General features: G+C 41.5%; 1 protein-coding gene across 8 annotated transcripts; it reads right to left on the bottom strand.

Annotated features, from left to right (window-relative positions):
- Positions 1-10: 10 nt before the first annotated feature.
- Positions 11-12,146, bottom strand: fubp1 (far upstream element (FUSE) binding protein 1). 8 transcript variants are annotated; one of them, XR_003929718.1, is made up of 21 exons: positions 11,989-12,146; positions 11,403-11,526; positions 10,879-10,914; positions 10,715-10,754; positions 10,555-10,601; positions 10,372-10,443; positions 10,205-10,262; positions 9,949-10,111; positions 9,689-9,787; positions 9,178-9,273; positions 8,983-9,085; positions 8,350-8,589; positions 7,275-7,435; positions 6,931-7,082; positions 6,593-6,669; positions 6,291-6,425; positions 5,874-5,948; positions 5,190-5,252; positions 3,675-3,832; positions 1,299-3,347; positions 11-693 (listed from the first exon to the last, which is right to left on the bottom strand). XR_003929718.1 is itself a non-coding variant. In XM_030074902.1 (20 exons), exons 1-20 carry the CDS (start codon positions 12,079-12,081, stop codon positions 3,339-3,341), a joined length of 2,001 nt encoding a protein of 666 aa, XP_029930762.1. In that variant the 5' UTR covers positions 12,082-12,146; the 3' UTR covers positions 11-3,338. The 8 variants fall into 8 exon arrangements, 7 of the variants coding, with proteins under 7 accessions (XP_029930762.1, XP_029930764.1, XP_029930766.1 ...); XM_030074902.1 differs by having other exon boundaries at positions 11-3,347; XM_030074904.1 differs by having other exon boundaries at positions 11-3,347; positions 6,291-6,422.
- Positions 12,147-12,383: the final 237 nt, after the last annotated feature.

Here is a 12,383-nt window from a genome sequence, read left to right as displayed (position 1 = left end):
ATTTGAGTAATTTGAAGTTTTACAACTTTATTAATGGACATGGCAACATTGCAAAAGTCAACAGTGATTCCAAAAACAATACATTCTATAATATACACAGCACATGAAACCTTTAGTTTACCTCTAAGGCATGCTCCTTATTTCTCACTCCTGTTTTGTCTTCTATACCCCCACGAACTCTGTGTTGAAACACTTAGCTCAGAGGAAGAGAGCATCTCGTACGCATAGTCAACAGCTTCATACATAACGCGGCCTTTCACTACAGAAATGTGAGGTTCAATTAAATATCACTACCCCAATTTTACTGCCAAAAACAAAAAAAAATAAGTCTGCCACTGACATCCACAAAGTACATCAGTTCCTGGTCCTCATCCAACTTTCTAAAGCATTTCATGACAGTTATTGGTGAAGGCATTCAAACGAATCAAGAAAAAATGAGACAACCATCAAGCAACTCTAAAATACACTATGGCATGGTTAGAAAAAGACAGTCAATCCGAGCTGAAAACATGTATCTGACCAACACTTTGCAGTCACAGAATTTGCATGTCATTGCATTGCTTTTTTACCTTATCACTGGAGCTCTCGAATGGTCTACGTTCAGCAGTGGGATTGACTCAAAGGATTCCTCCTTTTGGGACAAACTACCACAGGGCCTGATTCTACGACCTAAGCTTGCAGCATCCTCCAACACTGTGAGCGAGAAGTGAAGGCAGCAGTGTTTCAATAGTAGATTTGCACTGCACTTTGGGGAAGATTTCACACCACCACAGAAAAAAAAATCATGTATTTGACTGTTGGGACCTGGTTGTTGAGCATATTCCTAACCTCTGGCAACACGTTTGCATTGCATGCAGTTTGATTTATTTATTTATTTATTTTTTACCCAAGTCACAGGACAAAGTCAAGTTCTCTAGAGCATCATTGATGTAAACTCACTGCCAGACTTACCGGAATGCAAAAATAAGGCTTATAACCGGAAATACTAAACACATACTACAATGACAATATTTCCTTAATGAGCCTAGGCAACAAATGTATTACTTTTGTTCAAGTTGTGTGACATCAGACAATAGTAAGAGTCAAACTTGTTATATCAAGTCATATAGCTCATACCATGCAATTCATTCATGAGGGCAAATCATCTAAACAAGGGCTGCTGATATTCAATATCCTGGACATTGCTTACGACTAAGCACAAATGCATTTAGGCATGTAACGACACAGGTAAGCATTTTTCGCATGTATATTGGTAATGTCACTGGTCAAAAACACTGGTTTCCTTAGGTTTCGCTTACCTGTGTTATTGCAGCAGAACCTAAGGTGCAAGGTCTGGGATGACACTGCAAAGATCAGATATTGCACTGTTTGCCATCAGTGAACAATGCAGTCAAATGTTTGACTTAAAAATTAACAGCCTTTCAGGACAGTGCTCATTCAGACAATATGTCAGGAAAATCTACATGGCTGCGCTAGTCAGAAGCACTTCCACTACTGGCATTCCAACATGCTCATACGACATTAGAAAATGAAACAGCAGAGACCTATACATGCTACATTAAATGGTGCTGGAACCACAGTAATAAATGCAACAAGACTTTTCTGGGCAACTTGAATTCATCTTGTAACAAATGGCATTTGAAAAACATGATAATCTCAACTACACAATGGCACTTGGCAGGTCAGATGTTCACAACGCCGAAACCACATGTACAGCCTTAAAAAGTTCCTACCAAGAATGTTAGAGAGAAATCTTACATATTAGTGATCCTCAGTTCAGAGTTCACAAAAACAAAACAGTCCAACTGGCACTGAATTGCTACCTACAAGGATAATCTACATCTAAAATGCAAACTTTATCAACATCCTTTATGTATTCAGAGACTGGATGTTATGCAGTCAGTGGAGTCAAACAAGGGGAAATGCAAAGTCTCAAAAACATGTGGCACAAAAAAAAAAAAAATTTCAACATCAAGTCCAAAGCACTATGCCTCTCCTCTAAAAAACATTTTATACTTACCCAAAACTTAAGAGGGGAAAATTGCAATATTTCACAGATACTACATATTTTTGCAACTTGTCAAACATCGAAAAGTGTTTGGCTCTTAAAAGTCACAGTAGTGTACTTACAGTATAGGAGGGCTCAAGTCATGGATGAAGGACTGCTTAGCCAACCCCCGACCCTCTACCAACCTATGTTCTTATACTGGGCAAACACTAACAGAATGGGCACAGCAAAACACGACTTGTGTAATTCTTTTTATGTTGTCAAAATGTGTTTTTATATATATATATAAAAAAAGTCCAACAAATTCATACATGTGGATTCACTGTCAGACAGTTGAAAATGGGGGAGAGAACAAACTTTTCAATGCAATGAATTCGATACAGTGACAATTTACCTTACTGTCCTGCAAAAGAACAGCACAAAAACACTAAAAATATGCAACATTACTTGCAACCATGTTTTCTGAGGAACATGTTTAAAAAAAAAAAAAAAAAAAAAAAAATACTTGCTTACCGCTTTTCTAAACTTGCCTGTGGGGGAGGAAGTGTCTATCAAGGCAAAACACAGTGCATACTACCTCAACAAGATCAGCAAACCAGGCAAGATTGAAGAGAATGCCATAGCAACGCAGTTAATGCATGAGTTACAAACATGAGCCACCTCTACGCTTTCTTATGACAAACATCTGTCTACTGCTGGAGTCAGAGCAATGGAGGTATAAAAAAAATGTCTATCAGGAAATGCATTGGTCTGAACCATTCAAGATCATTGCACGCAAAATAATGTATCTAAGAGCTTTGTAGACAGTTGGAGAGAGACAGACAGGACATTGCAACTTTGAGTCAGCCATTTTGAACAAACAAAACCAGAGAAGGCCTGCATTTGAAGTCTTTCCAAAAAGTCCATGGTAAAATAAAAACATACAACATTTCAACCATTTTTTTTTCCAAAACCACCCCAACTTACCAACACAGGAGGTTTCATTTTGTTTTATTGCAAAACACAACAGGCAATAGCATTTTTAAAACTGAGATGATTTACATGGTAATGACTACAGTTTAATAAACATGAGTTCTAACCACATTTTATGTAAATACAAGGCTGGAATGACCAATATGTATAATTACCTCACTAAAAACAAAGCATTTACAAGAAGAACAAAAACAAAAAAGAAAAATGAAAGAGGACGTGTTCGCCGGGTAATCTGCCATCTATGTGAAACACTTTCAAACCAAGGAAATTTAAGATCTTCATCAAGGCGTCTGCATCCAAACATTTAACAAAGGATTTTGTTTCGACAATGTAGCATTTACTTTATGTCCACTTCACATTACTGGCCCTGTGCAGAAGAAATACATAGAAGATACATTGCATGTTAACAGCAGAAAAACTGGACTCAGCTTCCCAAAATAAAAAGCTAAAAACCTGTACAGGGAGGAAACAGTATGATTAAGTGTGCTGAGCTGCTGCATCCACTAGTTACCTGTTAAACCTGAGGAAGAAGAGGGTTAGGGCACAAATTGAAACCATCTTTAAAAAACAAAACAAAAAAAGGGGGGAGTTGAAATGGGGGTTAAGAGAGACTCCAAAAAAGAATCAATAGAGAGACAGAGGAGGTGACAGAATTAAATGGATGCAGAGGAGCGGGTTCTTAGCGGGGGTGTACCTGAGGGGCTTGTGGCGCGGCGCCCATCGTCTGAGGGCTGGCCGTGCCGTAGTAGGCGGCCTGCTGGCGGTAGTACTCTGCCCAGGCAGCGCTGTAGTCCGGCTGGCCTCCAGGCTGGGAGGCCGCTGCGGCCGCCGTGGCCTGAGGGGCCGCTTGACCTGGGGGGGACAAACCACAGAGGAACTATTAACAAAGAGGAAAACAGCCTGCACTCCCTAACTAACAAAATACAAACCAATGACAAACTGCCATTACTTTGACTTCCTGGAATACAGTGCATCTTTATTCATGACCTCATGCTGTGCCAGGAGGCATAAATAAAAACTTCTTCCAATAAATCCATCACAAAATAACTTTTTTGACCTAAATTGATCTCATATGGTTAGACTTTTAAATAATCTTGTGTTGCCTGTTTGTGGTTTCTATTAAGTCACAGGAAAACAGGAGTTTGCTTCCTTAATTTGATGCCTTTCTGGATGACTGCTTTACATATGCAATCACAAATCCCAGCTTCTTAAACATATACCAGCCACCAGGGAGCAACCACAATGCCTCAGGAAAAAGAAAACAGCTTTTCATGTGTAAACACCCAAAATGTTCCGCTTTATCATGCTGCCACTTCAGAAACATTTAGAGTTGTTATATTATTGGTGGAGGCAGGAAGCGGGTGTTGTTCACAATCTGATGTTAACCATTTGCATTTATTGTCTTTTCATCTCATTGTGGCTTTAGAGGTAGAGGCTAACTTTCTGGCAAACATGCTCTTTGATACATTTCACTAATGAAACACGTCACTTGCTTCTCACGCACCCCAACGTACTAAATGATCACTTGTTGGCTTTAACACTGATCATGTCATGATGATCCAAGGAGTTTCAATCATTTGACATGGCGTTTATAAGAAGGGGAACGAACCCACCACTGATCCTTTAGGTGGCAGGACAGAAACCTTCTGCCTTTCTCTGGGGCAGCTGTGAGGGCAGCTTGCTCTACGATAGAGGGCTGCAAGGGGAGCACAGCTGCCCGGAGCCCATCATCCAGCTCTTAAGGAGCACTGCTCAATTTCTAAATTTTTATCTAACACTATAAATCAGTTCTAATAATGAATTTATGCGTATTTGATTTGTAAACAATATAAATAAACTAAACTACATATGACTCATAGTTTCAATTGTCAACAAGATAAACTCCATGTGAACCAGAAACAAGAAAATCAAGTCAATCCTGTAACCTGACATTTGACCTTGATAAACTATCATTATCACCATGTTATTATAAATATTAATACTACTTTCCAAGTTAATAGGAGTGAGGAGAAGCCCACATCACATTTTCTCACAATCATACTACACCCATCAAATAAAAATTCCCCTCTCTCTCATCTGTCTACTTCTGAATCATGCCTCTGCATTTTGCCCTGTGCAACAACATGTACATCAACTTAAGGAAGCAAAGGGCTTAAAAAAGCTATTTCATTGTGACTCTGAGTTTGACTTAACAAGCAGAAGTACCAACCTTGTTTCTTGTAATACTCCTCCCAAGCTTTTGTGTAATCCTGAGGCTGCTGGCTTTGTTGACCTAGAAAGAGAAGGAAACCGCGTTAAGGCATCCAAGTGTCAAATTACAGGCATAACAAGAGACTCCAGAAATATAAAAACAACTCCCAATCTACACTTACAGCCATGGAGAAAACAAAAACACAACCTACAAATTCAATATCAATTAGTATTCACTTTGCATTTTGTCCAAGTATAATCAAACTGCCATTAGCTGGCACTAGCAGACGACTATCCTTCATTTAACCTACACACATCACTTAACACATTTCATTCAACATGAAGTCAAGTATGCACATTAGACAGCAGTAATACATTCATATATTGGCACATGAGCAGGCACATGGCAATACTGTACCATCAATATGGACACAGCCCTAAGGTACTCTATAAAATAAGCTACTCTTACACTCATATAGGTGATTCTGTGTCTTGACAGCTCAGTCAAAATCACATTCTAAACAGCACTGGCTTGAAATGTCAAACCAAGTGTCGGCACACTTATGGGGAAAAAAAACCCTCCACGGCCACCCAGCAAAACTTGCTTTTCTTTCCAAACCTCAAAAAGAAGCCGATTCAATGCCCAGTGCCTGTTTAGACTGTCTCTTGGCAATAGGTGTACACTGAAGCTACGTTCATATACCCATTTTCTTGTAATATTCCTCCCAGGCCTTGGTGTAATCTGCCTGTCCAGTCTGACCTGGCGCCTGCGGGTCACCTGTTAAAAATGGTACAATGTAATTGGTAACCATTCTCTTAAAAAACGATGGCAGTTTGTCCTCCACCTGCCTAGGACCAGCTCTCAGCCTAGGGATGGTGGCGGAAAACTATTCTGTCCATGGAGTGACAAAAAAGAAAAAAAAAAAGAAAAAAGAAAACAGGAAAAACAGATGCTCTGTAAAAGCAAAGTAAATTAAAGATGGAAATCAGTAAGTGGAGATGAGCACAGAAAACTACTACAGAAAAGCTGTTAAACTACGCTGCTCTACTCTGTCTAAACAGATCTGGCTTCGTCTAAAGAGGTAAAGATAGATCGTCTACTGAGAAGCAGGGATGTTACCTTGACCGTTGGTCTGAGTCGTGCCTGGGGCTCCGGTGGTCGGAGTCATGGGAGCCTGTGGCTGTTGGCTGTACTGAGAATAGTAGGCTGCCCAAGCCGCCGCATTGGCATCAGCTGCCGCTTTGTCTGCACCCACAAAAATAAAAAAAAAAGAAAACAGATTTAGTTACACTTGACTAAAGTTAAGACAAAGGTGTAAACATGCCATGATAACGGTCCAAAAAGCTGTTTTTGCACTGAGTATTGGTGGGTTGCTTTTCCTTTCAACACCTAATGAATTTGTGTTAACAGAGAATACTCACTGGGATCAGGCTGGCCTTGCTGCCAATGTGGGAAGCCGTTACCCCATCCCTGAGGCTGATAAGGTGCAGGTGGACCACTGAGGAAAGACAAGAAAAAAATGAAGAAATTTGCCCTCCATGTCAACCAGGAGATTTAACTACATTTAATGCAAGTGACCAACAGAGACAGCAACTGGAATTAGCCCAAATTCCTTTGTAACAAACCAATGAGTGTAACGATCACAACCATGTGACAAAATGATCATTTTGGAAAGGAACCAGGCAAAAAAACAAAATCAACACGGGCTTTACATAACTGCATGGCCTCAAATAAAAATAGACTTGGCTGCTGTACTCACTGTGGTCCCGGAGGTCCCTGGTTGTACGGTCCAGGGTTGTACGGGCCCATGGGAGCACCGGGAGGCCCGGGAGGTCCAGGAGGGCCATGTGGGCCAGGACCTCCATGGGGACCAGGGGGGCCATGTGGGCCACCCATTGGAGTGACTGGTCCCTGACACAGAAAACATGTTGGGCAAGATTAGTTCCAGATTTTCTCTCTACTATCCTATTACTATTTTCCACTGCAATTTCCCATATCCCACACAGACATCTTTTGAAACGTTATCCTAAACTATTTTCACCAACTTTTGTCTGTTTACAATAACTAGTCCAGTAACTTAAACTCAAACATTCAGTGTCTCACCCCTATTTTCTCCTCCACTAGCTGCCTGGCGTAGTCTATCTGTTGAGGGGAGCCGCGAACAGTGAACATCTTGATGTTGGGGTCAGCGTTGGGCGGAGGGTTCCTCTGCAGTTCGATCCTGGCCCCCGACTGCTGGCTGATGCCTTTGATCGTCTCACCACCTGGAATATTCAAAAACAAACTTTCACCCAACAGAAATACACTTTTTTTTTTTTTTTTTAACACTTGGGGCATTCAACAGACACCCTCATGTAGAACAAGTTACGTTAAGTCCAACAGTAAAAACAGTGAAGTCCAACAGTAAATTAATCCCTGGCACAACAGCATTAGAACAGCTGTAATGTGGAATCCAAAGGCAAAAATCAATACCAAAAACATCTGAAAGCACATCCATGACACTGCTATACTGACACATCTTAAATATTGCAGCACAGTAAAACAGTGCAGGGAAAAGTCAAATTCTTGAGACCTTGGAATAGTCAATACAGAGGCATAATAAGGAAGTTAGACCAGTACTCAACAACTGAAAGGTCAAGGGCAGAATTCCTTAAACAACATGCATGTTTCCATCAGCCGTCATGAACGCTTTCAAAGAGTCTATCAGCAAGACAAGGGCCTGCACCTGGTCACTCGTAAGAGGCTCTGGATTAGTGCGGTGGCATTTAATGAACTGTTGCGCTGTGCTCATGTTACCTTTTCCATCTAGTGTTAGGCCTGTTTGATGTGTAAAACTGCCTATTTAAAAAGTAGAAGTCATTGTTTACAAATGTCTTTACAAACAGGGGAATTTTAGGCTTCACTTTTGTTTTCATGACAAGATCCTGTCAGGTCAAAGCTCTCTTCTCTTAAAAAAAAAAAAAAAAAAAAAAAAAGTTAAGTGTGCCTGCAAACAGAACACCCAAGAAAAGCCTATGGACAGAAACCCCTCGATTACTGCATGTGAAAGCAGTGTGTTGGCTACGTTTCATAGCATTTGCTGGCTGTTTGCCAATGTCGAAATAAATCAAATTCTCAAAATAGTTTGAGTCAAATCCCAGATGAAGAACTGCTGCTGGGGTGCCAATGAGTCACTTGCCTTTTCCAATGATGAGGCCGGTCTTCATGGTTGGAACAGTGAAGGTGAACTCCTGCAGGCCACCAGGTGGGCCCATGTTCCAGTTGCCCTGCCCACGGCCTCGGCCCCGGCCACCCCCGTGTCCTGGAGGGCCACCAGCCTGCACGCTCCTCAGCAGGTCAGAGATGATCTCTGCTGCGTGCTGAGCCTGGTCAGGAGGACCCATGATCTGGGCTATCCTCTCTGGGGTGGTGCCGTCATCTACAGGGACAGAGCAGCCCAATTAAGATTTTGAAGGGACTTTCCGTTTTGAAATGGCCTTGAAACACAGTGGTAAATTTATGTTGTGATTACTCTCAGGTGATATGACTGCTTTCTTAAGCCACTATGTTGCCATCAAGTATGCATGTGTATGTGTGTATAGGTCTCAGATTAGGTTTGGGTTAGGGGTTATACATCACTTATTCAGCGTGGTGCATGAGTTTTCATCACAGACCTTACACATTTTTATGGGAGTATAACACATCTACATGACATTTTTGCTAACAGAGTGTCAAGGAGACACATTAGTGGGCAGCCTCTATAACCAAAAGGCTACATAACCTGCACCTAAACAATATATAAATAAGGTCTTCATGTACAGCCGACACTCACCCTGCTTGAACTGGATCCGAACTCCAGTGTCACTCTGAATTTTCTTGATCATTTCACCGTTCCTCCCAATCACAATTCCAACCGCAAACCTGGGAACAGGAACCTTCAAGGAGAGAAGGAAAGCCAAAGTTAAGAGACAAATTCAATCCTTCATCCCATGGCTGGTAAAAGAAATGATACAACTGCAATACTCACATCTAAACTGTCGCCTCCCATCCTGGAGCCGTACTCGCCCCTCTGCTCCCTAAAGCCCTGGTCTCTGATCAGCTCCATCACCATCTCTTTGGCTTGCTGAACAAACAAACAGAGTAGAGGTTCATATACTACAAGTCTACAAGGCATTAGATTGTGCTTATTGTAGCTTTATGTTAAAATTATTTTAAAATTTTGTGGCTTTTCCTGCAGATTAATGATAATTCAAAATCTCCAAAACATCTTCAGGCCAAGTTAACAAATTCAGAAACCACACGTTTCCATTTTGTTCACGACTTCAGGAACATACCAGGACAAAACTAATCTGTTTTGGGCTCTTAACAGGAACATCTTTAAGAAGACAAAAAGCAAGAAAATGGAAAAAAGTAGAGAAAACAGTAAAATCATATCCAATCAAAAAGTTGCTAAGAACCTAGACTTCTTCACCCATGTCACACTTATTATGTTATTCACATCCCTGATAAGTGCTTTAATCACACAGTTGACCACTCACCTGAACTTTGAAGGGTTCTCCTGAAATACGGAGAGGTTTGTCTGCGCCTGTGTTTTGTGGACCTTCTTGGATCATGACCATCTTCACTCCGGCTCGTTCCTGTCAATTTACCAGAAAAATGATCAAAATTTGCAGTTTAAGATACTTTGTGCATTGAAAATTCTCCCACACAGCTAAATATGCCCTCAGCTTTAAGGGCAGTGTCCTCACTTCACTCTGCTGCCTTGGCATTTGGTCTCTGGTTGTGACTGAAGACCCACCTGAAGGCTTTTGATGGTTTCTCCTCCTTTGCCAATGACAAGTCCGGCTTTCGAGGCAGGGACCATAATCTCCTGGACGGACATGCCTGGGCCATCGTTGTGGTGGAATGCTGGGGTTGGCCGTCCTTTCTCAACAATCTCTGTTAGCAGCCTCTTTGCGGTCCTAATTGGGGTAAAACCAAGATCAGCCGATTCCATCAAACACAATGGGCAACCGGCAAAAAATTCAGACCGGCGAAAAATGCTCAACACTTACTGGATGGAGTCTGGTGTTCCTGTTAATGTCACCGACCTCTCTGGCATTCCTCCACTGTCTATAACACAAGGAATCAGTTAGTGCACGGCTTATTACAGTCACACATACCTACATTGTTATTTATAACTGCTGAAAGCTCATAACAGTAACTGTGAACCTAAACATACCTGGGGCAATCTGTATTTTACATCCTGACTCCTGTTGCATACGGGATATCTGCTCACCTCCTCTTCCAATAACTGGTGGGGGGAAAAAAATGAGTAAAATAAGACCAGAAGCTCAATTCCACTCCAACTCACCAATTATGTTATGTGTTCTGTTTAATGTTTAGTAAAACAGAGTCAACTCACTAAATCCAACCATTCCATCAGGAACCTTGAATTCCTCTGATGTGGATCTGAAAATAAGTAAATGTTAATATGGACTTTGTAACATGGGGCGAAAAGCAAACAGGAAAAACTACTTCATGTATAGACAAAAGCACAAGGCAAAACAAATCTGAATACCTACCTTGGGGGACCACCCATTCCTCCCATGGCTGAGGAAAATGCTGGAAAGACATGCAAACACATTTGGTTTTCAAATACATCTGGTGCACGCTCACAAGCCAAGTACAGGGAATCATGAATAAGTGCTACTTCACCTAAATCACCACCCTGTGAGCTGATACTTACGGTCACTAGGAGCCACTTTCTTTGTCTCTGGTTGGTCTGTGAAGACACAACAAACAGCCAGCATAAGCACCCATCATTAGACCCATTATCGCTCTACTGACCTGGACGGGTTCTCTGAGCTGCAGCTTAGGATCCATGTAGCTGAAAATGACTTGTCAGCATTGCGTAAAATATACATGTTTATAGCAAAGGAACAGAGTACTGCAAAGTCTATACAGCTGCCTTTAAACCACTAAATGTAATAAAATGAAGGAGAAATTTGACTTTTGAAACATGCTATATAATATTTCAAACTGCCTTCAAATGTTATCATTAGCAAAACTGCAAATTTCACATTTAAGACAGGACATAATATTTCTTACTGAAACACAGATGATTACAAGGATAGATACCAAATCGACAAAAATCCGATCCAAGCAAAAGACAGTATTTCTCCTGTCCAAATACACTACCTTAGCTGCTAAGACATAATATAGGCAAGCATAACTGACGGGACTTGCAATAAATCGACTTAAGCCACTGACCTATATTGAGGTTAGGCATGGGAAAATACCCACCAGCATCTTCCAGGGGCCTTTTCTGGCCTCCGTAACCAAACTCGTTTGTTGTAGGTGCCGCAACGCCATCACCTCCAATTTTGGCTGCGATCTAAAACACAACATACACACAAGGTCCACATCATTTAGTGCATTTCACCACCTCTGGAGTAAAGTATATCTGGAAACGGTGCTGCGGCCTTGTTTCGGTCCGGATGTCGGGCCCAACAAAGGAATGCCTACAAGCTATCCGGCTAACTTACATGCATGTTTGTTAGCTGTTTCTACCAAGCTAAGTGCAGAAATAAGAGTCTAACATCACAGCAGCGATTCATATTGGATTTATTATTGCTATGAAAACATGGATAGTGTCACAGTGTGTTATCTCGTAAGCCAGTTAGCCATTACTTTTACATTTTCGATACTGCGTAGCTATCAGTCGCTAACGTTAGCCTAGCTAGCCGTGTGTGATGCTGCAGCTTGGCGCTCCCGCGGCGCAGCGCACAAATTCACGGTTTCGCTGCCGATTTGCGTGTTTCCAGTCTGTCCGAGCCGAGCCACGGGCTTCACCTACCTGTCGCGCCCGCTGGAGAGCGTCTTTGAACGCGTCGTTCATGCCGCCGCCAGCATTAGAGGACGGGGGAGCCACGTTACTGTAGTCAGCCATATCTGCTGCGCTTCTCCTCCTCGGCGAGAGAAGATGGCGGTTTTCATTCACGGCAGCCTCGTGGTCATGCGGGTTATCTCGCGAGACGAGACTCAACATCCGGCGCCTTATTCCACTGTAATCCAGATTATTGATTTGGCTAAATATTATAAATACCGAACCATTTGGATAAAAATAGCCTCCTTTTATATTTTTAAATATTCAAAAAAAAAAAAAAAAAAATTCACCACTATTGAAAATAAAATAAAAAAAAAAAATCACAGCTTCGGCAAAAACTATTAAATTACTTGTTACTTACTTTC

This window comes from Myripristis murdjan, chromosome 17, assembly GCF_902150065.1.
Source record: "Myripristis murdjan chromosome 17, fMyrMur1.1, whole genome shotgun sequence".
In the NCBI taxonomy this organism is placed as follows: domain Eukaryota; kingdom Metazoa; phylum Chordata; class Actinopteri; order Holocentriformes; family Holocentridae; genus Myripristis; species Myripristis murdjan.
This window is presented reverse-complemented; position numbering and strand designations above follow the sequence as displayed.